At 41.3% G+C, this 22,018-nt stretch overlaps 1 protein-coding gene across 2 annotated transcripts in view; it reads left to right on the top strand.

The window, feature by feature from the left end:
* The first annotated feature begins 3,403 nt into the window (after nt 1-3,403).
* The window catches only part of LOC148029833 (uncharacterized), a 31,262-nt gene continuing 12,647 nt past the window's right edge, over nt 3,404-22,018 (top strand). The window contains exon 1 of one of the 2 annotated variants that reach the window (XM_087686142.1): nt 3,404-3,732. In XM_087686142.1, coding sequence (XP_087542268.1) covers nt 3,731-3,732 — 2 coding nt within the window. In that variant the 5' untranslated portion in view covers nt 3,404-3,730. The remainder of the gene's footprint in view (nt 3,733-22,018) is intronic. The other variant, XM_087686141.1, reaches the window with a different exon arrangement.

Genomic DNA, 22,018 nt, shown 5'->3' with positions numbered 1-22,018 from the left:
GTGTGTTGAACACATGCCGGAAGCATCCATGGTCCAAAGCTTACCTGACAACAATTTGTCTGAGGAAAGAAGTTTGAACCTCCATCCTGTAAGACATGCATGTGTGTCTCGTACGCACAGTTATGAAGGAAACAACCAGTTGTTGCTCCAGAAAAAAATATTGCCCCTTAGACAGGATTACGTTAACAGGGACTAAATAAGAACATGAGAGACTGAGCTGAGCAGAAAACTGCCATGTTGTGAGCCGATATAATTCGTGTCTATGCTACTCTAAATCTTCGCTCAAGACTTGATCAGGGGCATTATTCCAGCCAAGACACTTGAAACTTAAATAGACCGATGCCGGCATATTTGAGATGGTATAAACTGACAATTGCCTGGATGTTCTACTTCTTTTGCACAATCAGCCTGCAGAAGCCTTGAGATGGAAGCTGTTGGAGTTTGGGAACAAGCTCTCTGATGTCCCCCAGCTATACACAAATCTTGTCAATGATACACACATTATTTGTTGAATATTTAGACCAATTTTGGAGCTTGGCCTCCCTGGTTCTATCATATGGAAAGCTGCTTCTTCATTTCCTCATATGCAATATAGGTGATGCTAGCAGCTGGTATGACTTTTAGTAGATTTGGTAGAAGGCCCTTATAAAAGGCATGAAGACCTTCTTCTCTCCAAGTCCTGATATCATTCCTTTATACCTGGATGGATGATTCATTTGCTGCGCTTGCAACCTGCATCAGCAACAATACATGAGCCCACGCACGTGTGCATGCACTTGCAGAGAAGTTTAAAACTGTTTGTCAAGAAACCTCGTTCAAACAAGCTAAAATGGTCTACCACAGTGGCTCCATGCATGCAGAAAAGTTAAACCACCTTACTAACCTTGTTCTGACAAGTTGAAGTGGATAAACACAGGTTGCTCCGAGCGCACCAGAGAACATTCCACAACACAATTGGATTAAAGGCCCTGGCTCTGGTACCGTAACAAAACAATTCAGTATTGAATGAAACAGTATGCAATAACAAGGAACCTTTTTCAATTATGCATACTAGTATAAGAACTCCCTTGAAGCTATCAAATTGTTGGCTTGCAAAAGCTCTATATTTTCACTTGAAACACTATGCACATGGAAAATGTTGAACACAATTATAATTCAAAACATTTGAAAAAGCGCAGCTTGCCGGTCTAGTTTTCCTTAAAAAACAAAAATATCAGCAGTATGCCTGGAATATGCAGATCTTATAACATGTTATGGCAGAAATGAATTTTTAAGCACTAGAAGTGAAGTTTGCGTTGAAGAAATAAGGTCAACTGATTTCAGCTGAAAAACCTCCTTTGGGAAGAAAGAATGATAAACAGGAAGACAAAGTATCAGGGCACTGAAATGTCCCAGTAAGTCTCAATCACATGTACCAGCCAAATCAAACATCAATTACCAATCGACAAAAACAATGAAGAAAAAAAGGCTCACTTGCAAGTTTGGAAAGACAAAAAGAGAGCTCTTGCAAGTACACAACAAGCTAAATAGATTGATATAATAGTTGTTGGTGAAAGTACAAGTGACAAGGCCTGATTATATAGGCTAAGTTATATAGCTAACCCTTTGACCCTTATTTAATGCGTGGTGTAAGAGGTGTTCACACCTAGACACACACTTTTACACACAATAATGTGTGTTCACACATGAGAATGAATAAATCTAGCAAACCCCCCTTCGGGTCATGAGTAACTAAGAACTCGTGACACGAAACATGGGGAAAAGGAAAAAGGAAAGGTCTTACCTAGAAGAGGTAGTGTCTAATCCCATACAATGATTTTGGAAAAGAAGATGCATAAATGAGAGAGGTGTAACATGAGGATGACATGGCCTATTAAGAAGCTCAAGGACCCAAAGTAAGAACATGGTTTAGAGGTGCGTGTGCATGGCTCAAAGGCTGATCAAAAGTATGCATGGCTCAGAGGCATTGGGCACATGACTAGAGGTCGGATACATGGGTATAGCTTTCGGGATCAATGCAGAGGTCACATAGGTAGTGGTTATAATCCCCCCTAAAATGTAGCTCCTAATAGAATCACAAAGGAAAATCCAGGCAGAGCACCCCACACAGTAAATGGATGTGTTTGAAAAGGTCTTAACACGTGCATTGGCATGGTTAATGGTCGATGCCAAAACACATTATTTTCAAAATGCATACTAATAGGGTTCATCATTATCAAGAGACAATGATTGAATAGATACATTAAGGGCCTTGTCAAGTGTAGTAGGTGGCTCATCAAGATAACTATTTGATAAGGTATTAGCAATCGTATATTGAGCGTGTTGCTTGTCTTGCTGCTTGTCCTTTTTCTTGTAGCATTGGTCAATAGTTTGACCAATACACTTTCAGTACCGACACTTGGACAGTTGTTTCTTGGTGTAGAAGACTGTCGGTGCTATGTCAATATCTTTGTTGTGCCTTTTGTAATCCAAAAGGATAGCACCAATTTCTTCATATTTCATCTCTCCAACCACCTAGAGAGCTATCACAGTTTCATGGAATTGTGCTTCTTTCATCAAGCTATTAAGAAGTATAGCCTTTTTATCGTCATCATCTAGACAACTATTGAGAGTTATCAGTTGTTGGCCAAGGAGACTTAAAAGATCAAGATGCTACTTAAGAGTCTCCGAAGGATTGTAGGAGATACTAATCAATTGCATCTTAAAAAAATAATTTGAAATTATTAGTCTCTCCCCCAAATGTGACTTGAAGGCTATTCTATAACTCTTTTGTGCCGTTTTTGTGAGATCAAGGTGACGAAGAAGGTTGTAAAAGAGACCCAACCCGATGAAGTTGTGGGTCACCTCGAACGTGCTCTAGCTCATTAGTGGATATAACCCTCTGCGCACATTCTCACATAAGTATGAGCTGAATCTTTGTCTTCCAGATGGAGAACCTGATGCCCGAGAATTTTTCACTTATGATACCATATCTTCACATCTCGATCGTAGATGCCATGGAGAGGTCTCACATTAAAAAATGCCCAAGTTTTGTGATAAAATTTTGAGAAATTTTAAGAGAAAGAGAGAATGGGGATAAGATTTAAGTAAATTCAAGTGTTTTGAGATGAGGTTTAATGGGTAGTGCAAAAAAAACCCAAATTTTATTGACAAAATTAAAGAAATTTTGATAAAATTTTTGAAATCCCCAATTCCATGTAAATAGCCCCTTAAGTAAAGTTTAAAACCTTCCTAGATCAAGGTTTTAATAAAACATTATATTGGCAGGCGTAGCACTGGATGACATGGTTTATTATTAAATCCTTGATCTAGAAAGTTTAAAACCTTCCTAGATCAAGGTTTTAATAATAAAACATTATTTTGGCAGGTGTGACACTAGATGATGTGGCTAAGATGGGCCAACTGTGATATCAAAGAGACGAACACTTACATGGCAAACTATCACAACTATTAGACCAACACTGATGTCAAAGACAAAAACTTGCACGCCAAACTATCGCAAGTGTTAGATGCGTATCGGGTCACATTTGCAAGTCAACGAGCAATTGGAAGCATCATCAAGTAGGGACGATGGTTTGAAGTTTGAGGAGCAGCTGCAGATCTACTGTAAGCGGGTAAATGAAAGTGTCGCAGACTTGAGGCATTGGCCAAGGCAGCGCATATCTATAGCCGACGTTGATAGGACAAAGGCCAAGCGTTGCCAGGACAAGACAAAACAGGTGATAGGAACATGTAAAAGATCCTCTTCTTCTTCTTCTTCTTGCACTCAGAAGGACAAGCAGCTCCCAATAGCAAACTAACTAATAGAGTGGCAATGCTAGAGATGTGACGGGCTAAAATGGTGATCTTGCTCTAATACCACTGTTGGGTATGGAGCTTGCATGTGACTAGCAGGCTATGGAGGGTGAAGCTCCATGATTTTTTTTATTTTCTTTTTGTGATGTTTTTGTGTGTGTGTGTGTGTGTGTGTGTGTGTGTGTGTTGGGGAGTGAAAGAGAGAGAGAGAGAGAGAGAGAGAAAGCTCTTGCAAGTACACAACAAGCTGAAGAGATTGATGTGATAGTTGTTGATGAAAGTACAAGTGATAGGGCTTGAAATATATAAGCTAAGCTATGCGTTGCGGGGAGGGGGGCACGCACGGAACTCTTCAATGGCAAGTACGTGCAGGAAATACTTCGCAAACCTTTTGGGTTCGCGACAAATGTCTTCTTCACAAGTTGCACAAGCCTGTGCGCCCTTTTATGCCTTGGTCAGAAATCAAGTTCCCCATGACATGCAAGATTTCCTAGAAGCTGATATCTGTGAGGATGAAGTTATGGACGTCTTATTGCACATGCCAAATGATAAAAGCCTCGGATGGGATGGCATCACCAATGAATTATTTGGCACCTATGCATCTCTTTTGGCAAAACCTTTGGCTGCCATGTGCCAACAAATTTGGGCATCCGGCAACACGCCTTTATCATGGAAAGAAGGGCTGATCAAGCTCATTCCCAAAGTCCCTTCCCCGTCTAAACTTACCCAGTGGAGACCCATTTCATTGATAGGCTCTATGTATAAGATCTTCACAAAGGTATTGGCAAACTATCTCCATAAACACTTGCCTAATCTTGTTCATCCTCACCAATACAAGTTTATTAAAGGGCTGAGATATTCTTCATAATATCCTCAATGCACAGATGGCCATAGACTATGCACAACACATATAGCAGGAGGTGGTTCTGGTGCAACTGGACTGGAAAAAGGCCTTTGACTTCTTGGAATGGTCTTTTGTTGCAGATCTCATGGAAGTTACGGGTTTTGGACCTCGCATATCAAGGTTGATATATACCATTGATATGGGTGTCACCTCCCATGTCATGCTAAATGGTAGAGTCACCAAGTCTTTTTCCCTTGCGCGATCCATCAGACAGGGTTGTCCTCTCAGCCCACTCTTCTTTGCACTTGTGAGTCACCCTATTCTTCCCATGCTATCGCATCTTGTGGATACAGGGAAGTTAGCTGGTTTTTCTCTACCTTTGTAACAGCGACAGTTTGTTGGTCAGGCACTAGCTAAAGATACTTTCATGATTCTGAAAGCTGATTCTTCAAATCTTCAGTCAACCTTGGATATATGGGAATTGTTAGGAAATGTGTCACACTTGTGAATCAATGCTACCAAATCTTCCCTTTTTGATTGCATAGCCTCCAATCTGCCAAATTTAGGATGGCAAGGTAAGCTTGTACAGCACTGTGACATTGTAAGGCATCTTGGTTAACCCTTGGGGGCTGATGTGCAGCCAAAAGTCTTGTTGATATGGATATCTCAAAAATTGAAAGCCAACTTTGTCTATTGAAAACCCAAGCTTGGCCATTCCATGTGCACCTAAAAGCAGCCCAAACCATTATGCATGCTATGCTCACCTACTTCTTGCCATTGCTACCTTGAAGCAATGTTGCCTTGAAGGATCTCGCCTACGATTTTCGCTTATGCTCTAGAAGAAGGATTCTATGCAAGCAAGTATATCTTCGATATCATGGAATCATGTTTGCACCCCAAAATCCATGGGTGGTGGGGCTGTTTTGGATGTGGGGACCTATATGACAGCCCTCCGTTGGTCACTCTTTCAAGCCCTGTGTATTGGTCAACAACCCTAGACCCTTATTGCTCCTTGAAGAAGGGAGCCTTTGACACGGCAATACAAGGATTCAAGGTTCTTGGTGGCACGTACTTAATGTTGAGAGGCTCAACTTTCCACGTCTACCTCAGGTGTTATTAACCATTTGGTATCTTCATGGAAAATCGTCCAAGGTCCATTGGCATCCGATAGAGCACAAACAGGCAGTTAGTTCATTGCCGATGGAAATTCTAGTGGTCTCTCTAATTCTTTCATGGGACGGAAAATCGGAGAAGAGACCTTAATTGACCTCGGTGGATAATGCCACTCTCTTCCCCGAATCACCCTGTTGTCCTTTTGCACCATCTAAAGAGTTTTTCAAGGTATAGCATGGCTAAAGTGATCTTTGGGGTAGAGTCTTTGATCTTTTGCAAGACCAGCAACCCTTTCCTATTCTAGACTCTGATTACCCTTGGCAAGACTCAAATCTTGTAGGGCGTTTGACCCTTCAGTCCTCTTCAATTAATCAAATCTATCATCTCATGGTCAAAGACCGCACATAAATCACCATCAAAGCCAATTCTCTTTGGGGATTGCACAAATCTAAAGCTTGGTGGAAAGTGACAAATGGAGGGATGGATCAATAAGACAAGCCTCCCTCTTGCATTGGCCCTTCATCGCAAAGGTATATCTAATGGGGATTGTTTCTTCTATACCATTGCAATGGAGTCTTTCCATCACAGATTCATTTCCTGCCCTTTTGCTCAAAAGATTTAGATCCTTCTCTTGCACATTTGGCATGCCATGGTGGGCATAAGGATGCATCTACTTGACTGGGTTTTTGGAAAAGCTAAGTACAATCGTCTGCCTCGGTCTCACATGAAGATTCTGTTTCACTTTTTCAGATTTTGGGGCTGCTGGCGTATTTGGTCACTCGCAATGTGTTCATTTTTAATGGCGCATCAGGCATTCAGCATCATGTTGTGAAACCTAAGGGTCTTCTCCAATGGCAGCTTGACCTTGCTGATATCTCGGTTAGAGATGATTTAGTCCCTTGGAATACAGCAATCTTCTTTGTTCCTTTGCCATGACTTTGTATCTTCTATGCATGATGGACTAGAGTCATCCTACATCTTGTAATCCTGCAATCTTGTACTTGTATTTTGGTAATTAATACAATTACCAATTACAAAAAAAAAGAGAGAGAGAACTCTTGCAAGTACACAAGTTGAATAAATTGATGTGATAGTTGTTGATGAAAGTACAAGTGACACGGCCTGAATATATAGGCTAAGCTATGTAGCTAACCCTTTGACCCTTAGTGGTATAAGAGGTGTTCACACCTAAACCCGCACTTTTGCACACTAATGTGTGTTCACACACAAGGATAAATAAATCTAATATGAATATGACCCTACACAGAAAAAGTGAGCAGCAACAGACAAGAAGCTCTTTATCCCAAAGTTTCACAAGAAGAACAAGAAAGCTAATCCCGTATCTGAAAGAAACAAGTGAGCTGTGATCAAGTGCACAATATCAAATGAGCTCAAATAACAAATGAAGGCCGATGAAGCAGAGATACAATTATGAGGAACATGAATGAACCCGTACAAGAACCTGAGAGAGATACAATGCAGTAGAATAGGAGCCACAGAGTAAGAGCAAAGGTTCAATGTAAAAGGCAGTTTAAAGGCCACATAGTGATCAGGGACTGAGGTCCATGTTGTTCCATGCATAGGGGTCTCGGATGCTCAAAGAAGCACTGAGCTATGCTGTGCTAGCAGTAAAGTCCAAGATGCCACAAACAATAGGGCTGAGTGTATCCTCATAAGGATCCCAAACTTGAATAGCAAACCACCACTCATAGGTAGGGCTACTTGACTGCAAAGTAGATGCCAATGAACAATAGATCTATGCTTGGCTGTAGAAGCAATCAAGAAAGCAGCTACAATCTGCATTTGGTCATGTAGAGGCACTGCGCTTATTGTGTGACATGCTAGTATGTTAGCATAAGCAGCAGGGTGCAGCTCTCAGCCAGCAAACAGCTGCTTTTTCGTGTAGAACAACAATGTGCTGAAAGCAGCAGCAGCTGTAATGGCTGAAGCAATGTTGATGATGACCTAGAGCAATTGCAATGGACGGCAGCAAAGATGTGTTTTGGGCAGCAACAGCAGCACCACTTGTTTGGAGATGAAATGCAATCTGAAGGCTGTGCTTTGAGGTGGCAGCAGCACAAGCACTCAGGTCTTGATATGACACGACAACAACAAGAGGCATTGCCAAGAGCTGCAGCATTCATAGACAAGGTAGGGGTTGTCATGACAGCACGGACAGCAAAATGTGGTTGTGGCAGCCCAAGAAATGTCACAGCAGTAGCAGCAGTGGGCATTTGGAGATGACATGACAGACACAAGTGTCACAAAGGGCTGTAGTGGGTTGCAAATGAGGTAAGGCTTGCCATGGCAGCCTAGAGAGGCAATGTGAAAAGCAAAGTGTTGTCACGGAAGATGGTATGATGTGGCAGCAGCAGTGTTGGCAGCCAATATCTACATGCATAGGCTGTACATTAGACTTTGGAAAGGATATGACACTGAAGACCAATTATCAGTGTTATGTGATGAATGTGGTGGTCTCATTTCTAGAGTTCTTGTGGAATTTTGGCCTACCAAAACTCAAATAAAATAAACAATTTAATCTTTTCCTTTTTGACCTATTCTAGGTCAAAATAAATTGGCCAATTATGTTGCAATCAATTAGTAAAAATTTTCCAATAATTTAGCCTAGTTGAACATTTATGTCCAAAAAAAGGAAACCTCAAAGAAGATGACAAGATAAGTTTTTTTTTTTTAAGGGAGCCAAGGAGTAGACAACCACTCACAAGGGTCTCAACAATCGCATAAGTGAGGTGGCTCCCCAATATAATGGAAGAAGATAAAGCAAGGGACCTCATGAGACTGCTGTATAAAAGGGAGAATCCTTGCACAATAAAAGGGTTTTCACTTGGACGAATCACCAATTGGGTTTTCAACTAGCCAAGTGCCTAAATCACAAAACACAATACAATGTAAATTGGGGCTAACTATGCCGTGGGTTTTCACAAGGTCACCTCAATGTTGTTTTTGCTAAGCCACATAATTTGCCCAAAACTTTATCTCTTAAACTCGCATACAGCCCCAAGACATTATTTAAATCATTTAGTTAGAAAAGATGAGACACATGACTCTTTTGTAGGACAAAACGCTCTTTAAGTTCTATAAAAGGAAGTCAATGTTGACCACCTCATTATCCCTTTGTCCAAACTCTCCATCACTTGTTACCCCCATCCTCATCATACCTTGCTGCCTGCTAAAACTGCATCTCCTGCCTCCCACCATCAGCACCAGCATCCTGGACAGCAGTGTCATCATCCGTATTGCATTGCCATTGCTCCTGGCCATCCATGGGCCCATTTACCCTTACTGCCTTATTGTTTTGGCACCCTGCTGCCTGCATTTTACAGCCACATGCACCTTCACAGTTGGCCCAGCAGCACTGCCTTCATGAGCAAGGCTGTCCATCGCTAGCACCCATACTTGTTGTGTTTGGTCATTTGCTACCTTCATCACTCGTCAACCACGTTGGATCAGACTACATTTGTGATTCCCAGCTTCCATATTTCAGCCATCTCTCCCCTGGTTTGAGATTCCTAGTTACACTATCACTAAGAACAGTTAAGACCGTTTGTAGTATGCCTAGCACATTTAGGGCTAGGGTTTCTTAGGTCACTTAGTATAGTTAATCCTAGGGTTTTCTATTTGAAGACATTATGCGCATTCTAGCACATTAGTATGGTCATTATCATTGTGGACCATTTAGCATTTGTACATTGATTCATTTTAGTTGAGTACATACACTAATCACCATTGTGATTGAGTGCTCTCTCTCTCTCTCTCTCTCTCTCAAAGAGATCGACATAGATGAAATAGGCCTATGCAGGAGAGCCCAAGATAAAGAAGTGAGTACCTATGGGACACACCTATTGACTTTGGGAAGTGCACATAGACTAGCAATCTTTAATGGTCTGCCACAATGGCCAGGATCTGACAATTTGGCATGTTGGAATCACAAAGGAGGGGCAAGTACTGTCGGCTACTTGATAGGCTCACCAGCATTGATACCAGACATCCAAAACTTTAAGATATCTAAGAGACCAATTGGCATAGCAGCAGATCATGCTATTTTGACACTCATGCTCTCTTGTGTACATATGAAACATGAAACACCATGCCTCCCTAAACATCCCAAATACTACTTTACAGAAAAAACCTCACACTTCTACAGTGGTTCTCTGCAAACCAGTTTACATACATTGGACTTGAGTAGATCATTCAAAGAATGTACAAGGGATTTAGCAGAGGCCATACATGGATCAGCCATGTATGCATTCCCACACACCTTGCCCTGATGTAGACCCATACGATCTACTGCTCCCCAAAATAGCTGGTATGATGATGAGTGTAAAGTCACCCGAGCTCGCTTACAGAGAGAAGCAAAGCTAGGCATTCAATCACATCGTCAAGCAAAGGCGTTCTTCAAACGCCTTGTGCGGAAGAAGAAACAAGACTACTTAGCGAAAGTAGAAGCAGAGATATATCAGCTATTTTTGGGATGGGATAGCAAGAGCGCATGGAAGATAGCTTGGCTTGACTATGGGAGACAGCTGTATGACCTGCCAGGACAGCCACCTATGCAGCCCCCACAAGCTTGTAGGCCAACACAGTGGTCATTCTTCACATGGAAAATGGTTAGGGATGCAATTTAAAGATTACAATATGGGAGGGCACAGAACTAGTAGCAAAACATTTCTCACATGCTTGTGACATATTAGTACATATGTTCAATAGAGCAATATGTGAAGGTTTCCCTATGAGTTGGTCAAACAATACTATAATTCCGCTATTTAAAATTGGTGAGCCCCTGATTCCTAGCAACTACAGGACTATCATGATCGGTCATACTTTGGCCAAGATATATGGATCTATATTGGACCATGAAGTCAATGAGTGGGCTAAAATCCAAGGCAAGAGAGCACAAGGACAAGCAGGTTTCAGATGAGGATATACCACACTGGACCATATTCTCACACTTAGAGCCATTATTGAGGAGGGTCGAGCCCGATACAAAAGTATCTATTGTTGCTTTGTAGACTTTCGCAAAGCTTTTGATATAGTGTCTCGTATACACATCATGCAGAGATTGCAGGACATTGGAGTAGCGGAGGGTATATGATGGGGTGTCTGTGCATTATATGAGGCAGTGGCAGGTCATGTACGAGCACCTAGGGGGCTATCAGAGAGGATTGACAGTACCATAGGAGTGAAACAAGCATGTCCACTTTCACCCACATTGTTTGGTCTATACATAGATGAAGTGTTTGATTACATAGATCAAGGAGGAGGAGTTAGAGCCAGCCTGGCAGGGGTGTTGATACCGATATTACTGTATGCAGATGATATTGTTCTCATTTCAGATTCACCGGAGGGATTGCAGTGCCATCTAGATGCTTTGCACATCTTCTGTAGGATAAAGACCTCACAATGAACCTTGGGAAGACCAAAACCATGGTTTTCAATACTTCAGTAGCATGGGTGACTAGATCTATGTACCAACTCACATTTGGGAAAGACATACTGGAGCATGTGAGGGAATATGTCTATTTGGGAGTCACCTTCTCTGGCCCACGTTTTTCGTTGAGAGGGACATCAAAGGCATGTCTGGCACGTGGATACGCAGCACTAGGGGCACTCAAGAGACAATGTGCTCACATAGAATTCAAGGAGCCCTGCACCAAACTCTGGTTGTTTGACACCCTAGTCACACCTACATTACTATATGGAGCAAAGATATGGGGTTGCAGCTTGTACCACAGGCGTCTTAGCCCACTCATTGATCAGATTGGAGTAGAGAGGGATTATTATGATGGTTGGGTTAGCATGGAACAGCCATTGATCATGATGATAGCACGCATGATTAGGAGTAAGCCCTCCACCCCACATCCCAATGTCAGAGCAGAGGGGGCAATACCTATAGTTACTGAGGCACTCTTCAGGGCAGTGACCTTTTGACAGACTATGAGAACTTCCACGCCATAGATACTCTAGATTGACACTAACCTCATCTAGACAACTAGCAGCAGGAGGCTTTAAAAAAACACACATTAGAGAATGTCCATGTGTATGCCAAGAAACTAAAGGAGGTATTTCATAAGTTGCAAGCCTATATTCCTGTTCCACCTGCTACTTAGTTGCAATACTTTTTGAATGGGCTAGACTATAACGTTCAAGTGCAATTGAGTAGTGTTGCTCTTGCCAACATTGATACGGCTATTAAAATTTGTGCAATTTCACATCCGAATTGCTCGTCTCATTTTGAATATCAAAGAAATTTTCAATTTCTCACACTTGGTGACAAGAAATTTGAGGGTTTTCAACTGACTTGCCCAATTTCTGAAATTTCTTGAAATCTCTTCAAGGAAAGTTGGGGTTTTTGCCCAATTTGAGCTCCCATGTGTGAATGTCCACTGAAATTGCCAACACTGCACAATTTCTCCAACAATGGTGTGGGAAATTTGGGGCTTTTCTGATTTTTGGGTCCGGCATGCATCTCGACAAGCACTAAAGTGCTAGTTATTGTGTGCGTGCATCCCAAGGTGACATTTCATCAAATTTTAGGCTGTATGTTTAAAATTTCTTCAATTTCTTGAAATTTCTTTGGAGAAATTTAGGGTTTTTGCTTGGCACGTATCCCAACGTAGTGAACAGGTGCTGAAACAGCATTACCTTGCTGTTTGTGTCAGATTTGCCAAAGAAAATTGTAAATTTTGAAAATTTGCAATAAAATTGGGGACTTCCAGCATTAAGTTGCTGAAATCTGTATTTGGCATGCATTTTGATACAACTGCAGCAATACACCGCTGAATTGCTGCAAATTGCAAATCGGGTATTGATTTGTACAGTGTTGATACCCTTTTCAAGGAATTGACAGTTTTGTGCTTGCATTACTATCCCATGCTGGGATTTTGGCACTCGGGACAGTGTCAAAAGAGCTTGGAAGTGTTTGGTTGCTAAATGTATGCATTTATTTGCCACAATGGCAAATCAAGAAAACAAAGATCACAGCAACATTCTGGGAGTCCTCACTCATGAGGATACGTAACAAGCTGGATGGCACCAACTACTCCTTGTGGAGTTTTATGGTGTGCAATCTACTTGTTTTACGAGGGATCTTTGGGACTATGTCACCGGTGATTTGCACAGAGTGGGAGAGTTTGCACCTCAGAAACCTCAGCGTGGTGCTAGAGGACAGCCAGCTGCCGATGTTGCTGCCCTCACTCCTCTACTCCCATCTCCGATGGTCTTTCTTAGTTTACCATGCTAACAACCAACCATCATAGCTGTTTTTTTTTTTGTCTAGATAGCCACACAACTGGGCGGCATCATTTTCAAATCATAGATGGACAACCTTGGCTTCACTCTTTTTCTCTTGTAAACCCAACTTTTGTTGCAAATGGGGAGTACGCAACCCTATCAGTTGAAATAAATTATTCATAGTCTCTTTGGACTGCATATAAATAGCCCCAAACTTTGTATGCCGAAATGAATCAGCATAAAACTCTTTTGGCTGAGATAACTCATCCCCTTGTAACTCTGCTGGTTGATAATTCAGCCCTCTTCTGTGCTTGCTGAAATACATAAGCAAATAGCTCTTTTTGTTGAGAAACTCAGTACCTAACATCTTCTGTAGTAGCCACATGGCCAAGAAATCCTCTCAATTGCTTAAGGTTTATTGGTGCCATCAAGGCGGCAATCTTTTCAATCTTTGCCAGGTCTGTTGCAATCCCTTGTGCAGAGACAATATGGCCCAGCAAAACTCCTAAGGAGACGCCAAAGACACAATTTTCAAGGTTGAGAGAAATCCCATACTCTCGGCATCTGTCAAAACATTGCTCTAGGTGTCTCCAGTGCTCATAGATTAAGCTATAGACACAAAAGTCATCAAGATACACCTCAATGAAATCATGCAGATGATTTTGGAAGGCAGCCATCATTACTCGTTGGAAGGTGGCAGGAGAATTACAAAGCCCAAATGGCATCACTCTATATGCATAGGTCCCCCATTCTGTGGTGAAGGTTGTTTTGGATTGGTCCTCTTCTGCAATTTGGACTTGGTTATATCCGCTGAATCCATCCAAGAGGGAATACAGCTCATGACCTGCCACTGTGTCCAATAGTTGGTCTGTAAAAGGGATAGGGAAATGATCCTTCTTCGTCTTCGAATTGAGCTTTCGAAAGTCGACACATATTTGAAGTTTCCCGTTCTTCTTGGGTACTACCACAATGGGCCTCTATTTTCAATATATCTTCAATCTCTGTAATAGTATTCACATAAGATAACCCATCATACATCCCATCAATGCACTCCTCATCATGCAATAAACTTGCTCTTCTCAACCCTTTTTCCTTTCTTCATGCATATTGCTTGGCAGCTTTAGACATCTTTGCAACTTTGTGAAAACAAACAGAACTCTCAGCTGAAAGATCAATAAATTTTGAAGAAAAAGCATCGCTGCTAGGAGGCGAGAGATTTTCTCTCCTTGTACCACCTTTGCCTTGTAGGATAGAGGAACCCAGTGAAAATTTGGCTCTTTTGTAGGTAGAGGAGAATCCCGCAATGTATCTTTGTTTCGTGGGTGATTTACACAGACTATCATAAATTGCTCAACTCTTTTCCCATCTTTGCTTTGAATCCGCATAAATGTAGATATGGCACCTATAACCTTTGCTTCCATCAGTGCTTCGTGATAAAGGGCTGACCCAAAATGACATCATAAGAACATGAATCCTGCATTAAGAAACAACAATCACCCTAAACATTCCCTATGGAAACCCCCATATTTGGACATATGCCAATACGCTTTTAAGATCTATTGCGGACTTAGTATCTGAAGCAAGCTTCCAACTTGGTTGTTTCTTTGGTCTAGTATCTTGTTTCTTTTACTTTTTCTGTGCATCCTCTTTATTCTATTTAGGCCGTGGTCTAGAAGGTGGTGCTATAGGCTCACCCTTGTAGTCTTCTTGGAAGTATCATACCTTTTTCGCTTTTCCTTAACAATCACTTATGTACCTAGGGTCTTTGTTAAATAGGTATAAACCGAGTATTTATCAATTGGAGATCCCAGCCCAATCTTTGTTGTGATGCTCTTCCTTGCACCAGATAAATCTGCTTGCTACACTTAGTCCTTATTTGTAGTCTATAAAGTAAAAGTCCATAACTTTGAATTGCACTTTGGTTTCTTTTCAATCTGAACACCATAAGCCGAAGCATCTCCTATGGGTACATAATATGTTCGAGTAGTCATATCCTCAAAAAGCTTCTTCATTTCACCCTTACCAAAATTTATAGCAATATACTTATCAATCTTGGCTGCACAGATCTTTCCATCTAGCCAGAAAATCAAAATTTTTTACATAACATTCTTAAATGATTCACAATCTTTGTGCTCGTGCTTAGGGCTATCACACCATGTGCATCCACACAAAATTATTCTTAGGCAATACCTGTGAATGGCCAATTTTCCAAGAATTTCATACTTAGCCAATTTAGTCTGTAAATCCTCCATAGTTTTTCACCAGTTTATTAATGACATCCTCTTTCCTTGGCACTTTAAACCTTTTATTACTTTATTATTTTCATAAAAAATATTCGCCAACTAATTATAGGATATCTTTGGTTTAGAGAGCAAATCGCCACAATTTCGAAAGTCTAAAATACAAGTTTCGTCACATATTCTAAAACATGAAAGTATACGTTGGCTCTTAAAATCATCTATGCTTTGGAAGGCCCTAAAGTAAGCTCAAATAACCCTAGAGTAAGCTAAGGTCAAATGGTTACCTCAAAAAATGGAAGAAGCCATGGTTGCCCTTAAATAATGAGGTGAAGCTTTCAAGTATGAAAACATGAGTACGAAATCACGTTTCATACTTGACATAATTTTGGGAAAAGGAAGGAGCTAGAAAGAGCAAGAAAACATCACAATTTTGCCAAACAAGTTATCACTTGGCAAAAAACATTGAAGAAACTCTCGACGATTATACATTGCCTTCTCCCTACCTCAAAATACTGAAAACATGCTCGTGGGCTATGCAACATGTCAATTCAGCCTTTATCCTCGATATTGACAGCCCCAATCTCTCTCTCTCTCTCTCTCTCTCTCTCACCTCGACTGCTTGCCTGTTGTCACCATGACATCTATTAATTAACGAGAGGGTTTGGGGTACCATAGGCTGTGTTGTGGTGCCTCCACAACCTCCGCTCTGAGCTTCATGGCAGCGGCATGCCCCGACTATCCCTGCACGCCCTGGCTGCACACACCACAGACATCGAACACGACGGGCAAGCATACACCACAGAGAGGGGGGGAGAGAGAGAGTGTAGGTGTCTGTACATGTCACACACACTCCGCCCTCTCTCTCTCACATATGTATACACTACATATCTTTGCTATTTCTATGTATTAATGCACGTGATACAACTGTGTGTGTGTGTGTGTGTTGTATATAATATAATATGTGTGTTATATTAGTGTGATTTATTTTGTATGTTATTATTTAAGTTTTTGTTGTAAAAAAATATACATTCTTTTAGAGCTCTTTCTCTCTTATATTCTTGTAGCTAAAGGTTTTTTGTTTATGCTTAAGGGTGGTTACACACCGCCATTGCCCACCCAATCTGTGCCCAGTTTGTGGGCACAGGAAAAGTTGACTTGGGCGGTCACTTGTCCGCCACCTGCTTACACACTGGGCAGTGGACACTTTTCGTTATCAATAAGTGTCCGTCCATCTTCCGTCCACAATCGTTTACACACCGGCCACCACCTACGCATCGGACACTTCCTGAATCGCATGTGAATGAAGGGACACTACGGATGTTGATCATCATTCTCATAATAATTATTTTTAGAATACTTGATTAAACATTTTAAACCGACTAATAAACCTTTAAAAAAAGTCACCAATAAAACTAAAAGCATGAATTTGAAGTTTTTCCTACCAAAGAACTCCAAGAATATGACCTTATTGCCTCATTGCTTTCTGCGTCAATATATTTGTTTCTATGGTGACTACTATGTATGTTTTTGGAAGCTCATTCACTCCCAAGAGAGCAGGGGAGTTGAACCCCTTCACCATGATGTTGAGGCATGGCTCTACCGAGCTCTCTACGGAAAGGTGGAAAGAGGGAAAAAATTTTAGCACACCACCCGTCTTTCCACCTTTCCACCTGCGCTGTAGATGCAAGGATGACTGAAAACTTAGAAAAATCATGCAAGGATGACTAAAAATTACTTACTTGGATGTGATTGCGCTTAACAATATGGGCTGATTGTGTTAGAGGAGGGGCCCGAGTTTGAGGCATCAAAGCTGCCAACGAAGCTGATGTTGTTGCTGTGGTAAAATCACCTGCTGTTGAAGACTTGACAGTGGCTGTTGTTGAAGGACTGCTTGATGTCGAAGCAGTGATGGAGTATTTTTTTGCAAACAAATTTGTTGTTGGTGCAAAGAGAGTTGCCGCTGCTGCAATTTTTGTGATTTCCAGGCACACACTAGATGTGAGGCCACAATAGTTGACAGATACCAAAACACAAAGGCACACACTAGATGTGAGGCCACAATAGTTGACAGATACCAAAACACAATAAATCATTTATCTTTGAGTACCAGAAAAATGAGATCAAGCATACTAGTTGGGGACAACACAACACTAAATTTACATTACCTGGCGATTATCAACAATAGATGTGCATCGACTGTCCTTAGCAGATATATCACAAATTACAAACCATGAACTAGAAAACTGTGTGCCACCCCTAACATACTCTAGCATCTCTCACAAGTTAGCTTAGAGTATGCCTTTGCTTCTTTCTCATGTGGCCACTATCCCTTTCTTGTGGTCTCCAAGTTTGGCTTGTTTTATTTGGTCTTTTAGTCTTCTTATCCACCATCCACTGCATGCCATAAAGGTTTTGAGTCTAACACATGTCATAAAGATTCGAGTCTGACATACCATAAAGTTTTAATGTACCATACCATAATATTAGCAGAACTACATCACAGTGATGAGATCTGATTGAATCCCCAACAGATATCAGTCAATGGATTTAGTCAGTAACCTTTCCTTCTCGGATTATATGGCTATTCCTTCTTTGAAGAGCTGCCAGGTATATCTATTGCGTATTGGTGGAAATTAATCCCAACATCTTGAATCAGAGTGAGGTGAGAGCTTTACTTTTGCTTCTCAAATTATAATGAAAGCTTTGTGCTCCTTCAAATAACATCCAATGCAATGGATTCAAATTACAAAGAAGGGGAAACACCTAGCTCCGCCTCCTCTAATTGGTATTGACCAATTTTTGCTTTTTGGAAGCTCATTCACTTCCAAGAGAGCAGGGGAGTTGAACCCCTTCACCATGTTGTTGAGGCATGGCTCTACCGAGCTCTCTGCGGAAAGGTGGAAAGAGGGAAAAAATTTTAGCACACCACCCCTCTTTCCACCTTTCGACCTGCGCTGCAGATGCAAGGATGATTGAAAACTTAGAAAAATCATGCAAGGATGACTGAAAATTACTTACTTGGATGTGATTGCGCTTAACAGTATGGGCTGATTGTGTTAGAGGAGGGGCCTGAGTTTGAGGCAAAAACTACCATGCTTGAGGTTGAGCAAGGCCTGCATTTATAGGCTGTCCTTGCATTCGTGGAGGTTGCTGCACTGGAAGACCTGATAATAGCAGACTAGGCCTTTCCACTTACATTGTGGATGCTACAGAAGTTTACTCACCGTTGTCTTCGTCGTCCATCTCCTCCGCAGAGTCAGAATCACCAAAGATTATTCTCACATTTGCATTCTCCCTCTCTTGAAACATGGCTCGAGCAATGTTGTCTCTTCAAGATGCCCCCCTAAGATGGATTGCCTCCTGTGTTGGCTCCGTTGCTTGAGCTCTTTGTATTGCTTTTGTGGTACCTGTGTTAGTTAGCGTAGCAACCTCTGCTAATCCAATCCTCAAACTATTTTGCTGGTCCATGCCTTGATGAGCCGCATTACTTTCTCTATCAAGTTCTGTTGTCGCTTCATGTATCCATGCATCATTAAAACCATCTCCATGCACAATGCATATATTATGTAGAACAATGCATGCTGCCATCATCTTTGGGACATTTTGTAAAAGCATGCCACATCTCTTTAACGATATACGGAATCACGCTTTAAGGATGCCAAATGCCCTTTCAATTGGCATACAAGTACTTGATTGTATGTAATTCCAATAAACGTTCCGGAGATAGCCCATCCTTACTACCCTTGAAAGGAGGAAGCATCCAAAAGCGTGCAGGATAAGCACAATCGCCTAGTAGACAGTATTTTCCCAGAGCTTTGTTTGTGCATCGTTTTCCTAGGTCTGAACGTTGAAAAACATTCCAATCGTGCATAGAACCTGCCCACCAGCCAACGTCATAGTCCCAAACAACACAATTGGCTGCCACGCTTATCTGTAGAATAATAGAGTGGAAGCCCTTCCTATTAAAATAATCTTCGTGGTTCTCCCTTGGGGCAATTATGGGTATATGACTACCATCTACTGCACCAATAACATACGGTATGCCTCGAAGGGCTTGAAATGCACCAGCATATTTTTGCATTTGTTGTGGTATTGGCCACTTTACATACATACCATGCAATCCAGAAGCACCCAGTGCATCGCAAAAGTCCAAAACAGCCAACTGTGTAAACGAAGTTGAGACTCCGTACAAATTAGCTATTAGTCCCAAACTTGAGCCGCTTACCAAGCGATGTAGAGCCACACAGACCCACTTCTCCACAGGTATTGCCCTTCTATAGTTTGTATTCTTGCGTTGCATTTGTGGTGCTAATTTCGCGACGAGATATTCAAATGTACTCCTGCTAACTCGTAACCTGCTTTTAAACATTCGGTTTGTATAACTCCCCAGAAGCCCCTGCTCCATAAAAGTTTGTGGTCTTGGATAGGCCCAACATGACCGTCGATTGTGCCTTCGCTGACCTATCCTGGCTTGACGTGCAACGTAACCTCGAGCCATGCACTCCATCAAAGTATGCAATTGCAAGCTGTCATCGTCCCCATCATCCAAATCACTTAACAATAGTTGAAACATTGCTATGACAGCGACTACAACATCGATGACACACATTATCAAAAGACTTTCGTCGTCCATTCACCTGTCAAAAGATTTGACGAAACTTTATGAGACAATTGAAGAGAGCTGTAAAGGTAGAATAAAAAAACTTTTTTCTTAAAAGTTCCAAATTCATCTACAGTTGAAAGCATCATTTCTTTTTAAGACTTTTGATTACATCTAACAGACCAGATACCGAGGAGGCAAGTGTATCCATGATAACGAGCGTGCGCTCTTCAAATGTTTTTTTTTCCTCTAGGTTTGATTTTTGGTTGGCTAACATTGATCGGGCGGTGCTAGCCATGTCATTGAGAGACTCCTCTATCTTTCTACCCTTCTTATTGCATGCTCCTTGGTTGGTCGTTTGATCATGCACGATCTTTGAAGGCTCATTAGAGCCAATGTCTTCTTGGGTGTGGTCACCCTGATCATTGGAGACTAATGTATTGTTGTCTTTTGATGAAGACAATCCACCAACAGACGAGGCATGTGTATTGCTAACAACATTGGCACGATTCCACATATATTCATCCACAAGATCATACCACTGACAAATGATCCTGCGATCATTGCCTGATATGGCATTGTGGGCCTTATCCTTTCTATATGACTCATAAATGTGTCCCCAACGTTTTTTGCATGCCTCACCATCTTTGTCGAACTCTGAGAATAGCGATACTAGCTGGGTGGCCACCTTGGACCATATATCCACTCCTTGCTTCGGTGGCTTTGAGAACTCCACACTCATGGATCCCCGGATGTGAATGAGTTGTACTGTCCATGCATCCTTCCATTGCGCAAATGGTTTTTTTGTGGCTATCGAATGAACTTGTGTCTCAGGACCGTCATTCTGATTCTTTCCTTTTCACGCCCTCTTTGGTTTAGGAGGTTTAGGAGCATCAGACTCTGATGATGTTCGTCGTGGACGTTGTTTGTTGGCATTCTCGGAAGATGGCACCATTGGTTCTTGAGCCTGAACCAAGTCAACCTCTTCACATGTGTCCTGGTTGGCATCACAGGAACTTATTGCTTGTGGTTCTTGTTGTCGCGGTGCTGAGGGGCCATGTTGAGGACTATGTGTAACTGGACGAAGAATTACATTATTGTGTACTGTTGTGGGTCTCTCTATACCTAATTGTCTTGGTCGTTGGAACGGTACGAATTGAGGAGGATGGGGATTGATCAAAGGAGGGCGGTTTGGAAACACATTTACAGGGATATTACCAACGGCACTATGGCTTGGAATGTGGTTTGGAACACCCACACTTTGGCTCGAAAAGTACATGAAGTCATTATTGCATATTGCATCTTGGTTCATTTGAGACACGAACTGATGAAACTCCTCCATGGGAGTGCTCTCTTGAGAATCCATCGAGCTCCACCTTACGCATGAAAATTGATCCATCATTTACAATATGTGAATGGACAAACAGGTTTATTGTTCTTTACATAATTGATCCATTATTATTATTTACATAACAATAATTATGACAGCTCAAACACACAAGTCCCTTCAAATAGGCACCACAATGGATACTATTTTGGGCATATGCCTGCCATGATTTACAATACCTGAATGGGCAAACATGTTTATTGTTCTTTAGATAATTGATCCATTATTATTATTTACATAACAATAATTATGACAGCTCAAACACACAAGTCCCTACAAATAGGCACCACAATGGATACTATTTTGAGCATGTGCCTGCCATGATTTATAGCAACATTTGATGACACATTCACATTACAAACTTTCAACACTTTCGACATTACAATCTTTTCCAACACTTTCAACATTACAAACTCGATATTATGTAAAATCGATATGATGAGAAATTTTGCCTACAAATATGCAGTAGTATGGACAAAGGACAGTTCCATTTTATGGACAATGGAGAGTTTCAAACAGTTTCAACCAATGGATAGTTACAAAAAGATAGACAGCAGTATGGACAGTCTTTTCCAACACTTTCAACATAACAAAATTGATATTATGTAAAATCGATGCGATGAGAAAATTTTCATCCAATATGCAGCACTATGGACAAAGGATAGTTTCATTTTATGGACAATGGACAGTTTCAGACATGTTTCAAACAATGGACAATTTCAAAAATATAGGCAGCACCATGGACAATCTTTTCCAACACTTTCAACATTACAAACTTGATATTATGT

This window comes from Lygodium microphyllum, chromosome 10, assembly GCF_053477565.2.
Source record: "Lygodium microphyllum isolate KBCC chromosome 10, Lygodium_microphyllum_v1.1.10, whole genome shotgun sequence".
Classification (NCBI taxonomy): Eukaryota; Viridiplantae; Streptophyta; class Polypodiopsida; order Schizaeales; family Lygodiaceae; genus Lygodium; species Lygodium microphyllum.
Note: the sequence above shows the minus strand (reverse complement) of the source record. Positions and strands in the feature narration are given on the sequence as shown.